Below are 5,272 nucleotides of genomic sequence, written 5' to 3'. Positions count from 1 at the left end.
AATTAAGGATTTATTTCTACCAAAGCAGAGTTGGTGATTGTTGGAAACACTAACAGAGAGATTTATTTTGTTTCTGTCCCATTGTTTTGGTCTGAGATGCTGGTGCTCTAGTGCGACATCCAGTACTTACATACTTTTATCTGAATACTTCCTCTAAATAAGAATGGAGAGATTTCTTCTCAGTTATTAAATGAAAAATGCGACTTTAAGAGTGACATGATTAAAATGACTTGAGTGGAGGGATGGACAAGTGTGTGTGTGTGTGTGTGTGAGAAAGGAGAGAGAGAGAGAGAGAGAGAGAGAGCCTGCTGGCTGACAGATTGGCCTGCTGTGTCTGGATGTATTGAACATGGAGAGCTCAGTCGGGGCTCGGAGGCTGCCGATCGATCGACGAGGATCTACAGCAGAGAGGTTCTTTGTTTGTGCTCGACTCTGCTGACAGCAGGATGCTGCTGCTGCTTCACACACACTCAGCCCGCAACCAGATAAACCACGACAACATCACCCATCATGGTCTCCGTCTAAAATATGAACCGTGGGACCAGCTTTGATTTGTCAGGGGTTTATGGAGAGGGTGATGGGGGGTTAAGGGAGTTTGGGGGCTTGGTGTCTTATTACTTATCATTACTGGACAACAATAATAATTCTGTTGTAATGATCACTTTAGAATGAGTCACTAAGTCGTCAATATACAGCAGCTTGGTCCCTCTTGCATCAGTTGTGGAGTCTAACTGGATGTTGCATATTAATTGTTATTAACGTCCCTGCCGAGCCCTTCATGTGCGAAACTGACCCTCGAAGGGGACCAACACCATCCTAGTTTGAAGTGCTTCTTTGACGTCATCACAGTAAGATTTCTATTGCTGTCCCTTAAATAGTCGACTAAACCGCCTGCTCTGGACTCTGTTCGGGAGCTGCACCTTGTCCCCAGGATGACAGCATCATGGTATACACACTTCCTGTGTTACACTTGTAACACAGTAATTTGCCCTATTAGCTACTGTGCTCGGACTGTGGGCTACTGGTTACCAGTACTGGTTTGTTACACCACTAGCACAGGAGCTTTGGCCTGCCAGGTTTTCAGGTTTTCTGGCCCGGGTTAGGGGACACAGCAGCTGCTGGGGCGTGGGGAAAGAATAAGCCAGGCTCAAAGTCAAAGTGAGTTTAATTTCTGACACCGTCCGAGGCCAGGTGAGTTGATACGTGTTTTGAACAACCAGACTATGTGATGTTACATTGTGTTGAAACAAATGAACTAAATGTTCAGTCTCCTTGCTGGTTGTTCTGACAAATTCACAATCATTACTGCTTTTTCCGCTAAAATATATAAAATATATATTGAAATATTCAAAGGTCCAGTGTGTAACATTGAGAAGGACACCACGGGTCACCTTCCACAGAGTCCACCATATTGAACCATCATGTTTCTACAGTGGCCCTGAACAGACAGACCAATCACTGGCTGCAGGTAAAGCCTTTCTCCTACATCACAGCCCGTTCTCATTCCCAGGTCACCACATACAGACACGAGCAGTGTTCAGTTAGTTGCGAACTGCAACTTCACAGCTAGATGTCACTAAATCCTACACACTGGTCCTTTAATTAATATCGTAAACACATAATAAGTAGTCGACCATTGGTAGTTAACAACTACTAGTCAGCTCACCTAAATGGAATGACATTGTTAATATATTTAATTCCACCTGTGCTTTTCCTGCTTTGACAAGTCAAAATGTCTGCTGTGAAAAGGGTCTGTGACTTCAATATGACTTCACCAGCAGCTCCAAACCCTGCAGCAGCACACGATGATGAGTGGTTAAAAGCTGACAGGATGATTCACAGCATAAAGTCCCAACAACACGAGGATGTTTCTTCAGACCGATCAGCTCACTTCAGAGAACTCATCAACCAGGACCGAGTTTTTATTCTCATCATCACATCATTTACTGTGAGGCGCCAAGGCTCGACACAGAGACCACACGATACATACAAAGCCAAAGACGACACACACACGGCTCACATTAGCAGGCAGAAGAAGGTTAATTAGATGTCGACTGAAAAGGTTAAAGAATCAGAACAGATCAGCACAGAAGCAGCTGCACAAGATTGTACCTCTTTATTTTCAGTCTTCCTTCTCAGTTTTATTCAGTATAGTACAACCTTAACAGACGTATGTTTTTCAAACATTTTTAATAAGATTAGGACTCTTAGCCACACTGATTCAAGCTTTTAGATGTTAACGTAGGTCATTTGAAGGACTCCATGTTTGTAATGGCTGCTCCATTAAGTCAAGGCTCAGCATCAGAACCGACCTGTAACCTGCATTTATCTCTAACTCACCTCTGGACTGAATAAATATTCCCAAATAAATAAAAATGCAGTGACTCCTGCAGATTGTACAGGTAAGCTCAGTGTTTCTAAAACTTCTTACACCGCGTGCCGCCTCAGAAAATATCAGGCTCTCCCATTACAACCACTATGTTCAAGGTTAAAATACAGCAGCGTAGGGCGACCCTATTCAGCTACAGAAGCAGGAGGCAGGTTTATTCCTCATAAGATTATTTATTGTTGAATCCTGAAAAGAACCAGTTCAAGAACCAGAGCTAATTTGGTGGAAAAGGGGTCCTCCTGTTCCATACTTCTCTTCCCAATAGTTCCCCACAGATCAAGGATGTGTGATATCGAAAATTAACAGACAACATAATTACCATTTCATCAGTGAATTTCTACAATAACGTCATAGTCACATTCTACAGGCTAATAATGAAGTATTACAGAAGACCAGTAGGTTGAATCAGTGCATTTATATTTGTCAACAAATGCTATAAAAAATATAAAATGAATGTACATTTTTAATACTTGTAGAAGAGAGAAGACTATCCATATCTAACTCCAGAATTCACCAACTGTTGTCTAATAAATACAGCCCTCCACCTGAAGGTCATACCACAGAAATGTTGTTTAATAAATGAATATTTTCTGCAGTAATCGTGACAGTGTGTGGGAGTCGCTCATTGTTTTCAAGCTGCACCTTCCTCTCCACACATTCAGGTGTGCAGAGGAAGTATTTTCATCCACAATGTATTTTATAGTATTATATGTTTCAATTGATTTATTTCATTTAGTTAATATTTCAGAGATTCCTCTGCGTACCACTAGAATCAGCTCACCTACAACCAGAGGTACACGTACCATAGTACCATAGAAGCAGTGCTATAAACCATTTTCAGTTGTGGTTAGTAAGCTGACACAGCTGGATACCTTCATTAATGATTTAAATCTGCTGACAGGATTTAACTGACTGTGTGCTTTTCTGACAGTTAAGAAAGAGTCACAGTTTATACACCATTTGTTAAGCAACCTCCAAACAAGTAGCAAAGGTAGAGAGGGAGTGCCTTCTATCAAAAAACACCTCTACCAAAGTTTGGACCGACCCTTCAACCGACTCTTCAGATGAACCAATTTGACATGCCGGAATTGAAAACGAGTGCCTTCTGAAAGTGCAACAGAAAAACAATCTCTGCTTTTACAAAAATAGGAAAAATAAATTGTGCACAGAAGACAAATTGGAGTGAAAAGGGTGGAATTGTCATCATCATGTACCTCAATCTGCAGCACCATTTGATTTGACAATGATTTCAGGTCACGGACTCACAGAGCTTTTATCATCCCCGTAAAAGAGGTGCTTTTAAACCATTAATACCTCTAAGAAACGCAGTGGAAACTGTTTTAGAGGTGGATGTGTTTTCAGTTGACAGGTGTGTATATGTTTGGAGAGTAAAAGACAAACAAAGACGAGAGCTTAAGTCAGGTTTAATAATTTATCTCAGTGCATCGCCTGCAGGGGAATCACCAGCTCCTCCACTCAGCTGAAGCCCTTCCACATGCAGATGGAGGAGATACCGTCTCTCCAGGGATGCCCTCCAATTAAAACCCCCCAGCAGCCATATTAAACAACAAACACTGTGGTCGGTGCTCACAGATGGTCGCAAAATGTCTCTGTTGCCAAATTTGGCAGCGGCGAGGCTTTCAGCTCGACTCCAACGAGACAGAAAATATCAAACTGTTCATCAGGGAGGCGTTAATGGAGAGGCTGTAAACCTCCACACAACCTTTATTAGGGAGTTAATATTCAACGAGATCTTTGAATGCTGTGTTCAGGCTTCATTCAGCCGCGTTCAGACCTCAGCAGTGATTAGTTTCTTCACAATACAAGCAGTTGCTGTTTGTGGGAAGCAGATAAACTGTAATTGATTTGTGTTTGACCTGTCACAAAGTGATGCAAAAAATGAAATCTTTAAACAGCCCAAAGAAGAAGAACACTCACCGTCTCCGTCTCCCGAGCCGGATCCAGGATCTGTAAAGACACAAGAAACACAGTCAGTTATCGTTTCATGAACTATTATTAAGCATTTATCAATGGGTCAGACAATAATTACAGAAGATTGCTCTCATCGAGCTTTATTTATGTCTGTAGGTGGACTTGCAGTATGTTTAATAGACTGGACAAATAAAAATGTCCGTAGTCTCTGTAACGTTGTTGTGAAGGTCAGTGTAATTCACAATCTTGGCAGTCTTGACTAAAATGGGCTAGACGTGGAGCGTGGGTGGAGCTGTGACGGCACCCACATGTCACTCAAAGCATCCACACCTTTAATTCTGCATAACTGTAAGCCTTAATATGATTTAAACCAGTGAGTTGTATAAAAACTCTTGTCATGAATGGGGAAAATTAGCTTTAGAGACCAAAAGTGTTTTTGTACCAGGCTGTCAACATGTTTGTTTCTGCTGTAAAGTTGGACATTTTAATATTAGGCGCTTATGCTTTATTGATTGACTCACTGCTGGAGACCAGCCCTCTATGCGCTGTAGAGAACCTCCAGGTTCTTTGTTTCCGGGTGGGGATGGCTTTACAACGCATACAGGGGGGTTGCCGCTTGGGACATTTTTTTACATAGAAAGGTTTCTGTAATGTATATTGCACACATTTTTTTTTTTTTTTTTTTTTAAAAAAAAAAAACCCTTGGGTTTTTTTTTTTTTTTTCGGATACTCGTCAAGAACAAGCAGCTACTCGCTGAACCATAGTTCTCAGTTACAACAGTATTATATAATGGGTATGTGTTTGTCACCCACTCTTTGCCACAGGAGCTGGGGTCAGTAAAGTGGATTTAAAGTAAAAAATATAAAAATAAGTAATGAGAACTACTCATGTTGCTTTTTTAAAACTGGACTTCTGCTCTTTACTCGAGTATATTTTTAAGCCAGTAATCT

General features: G+C 41.3%; 1 protein-coding gene across 1 annotated transcript in view; it reads right to left on the bottom strand.

The window, feature by feature from the left end:
- The window catches only part of LOC118334404 (tomoregulin-1-like), a gene marked incomplete in the record, with an annotated part of 73,852 nt that overhangs the window by 21,594 nt on the left and 46,986 nt on the right, over positions 1-5,272 (bottom strand). The window contains 1 exon segment of the mRNA XM_035670306.1: positions 4,328-4,357. Coding sequence (XP_035526199.1) covers positions 4,328-4,357 — 30 coding nt within the window.

Source organism: Morone saxatilis, unplaced genomic scaffold (genome assembly GCF_004916995.1).
Source record: "Morone saxatilis isolate NCDOM2014 unplaced genomic scaffold, NCSU_SB_2.0 Contig23, whole genome shotgun sequence".
Lineage (NCBI taxonomy): Eukaryota > Metazoa > Chordata > Actinopteri > Moronidae > Morone > Morone saxatilis.
The sequence above is the reverse complement of the archived record's forward strand: the minus strand, read 5'-3'. Positions and strand labels throughout refer to the sequence as shown.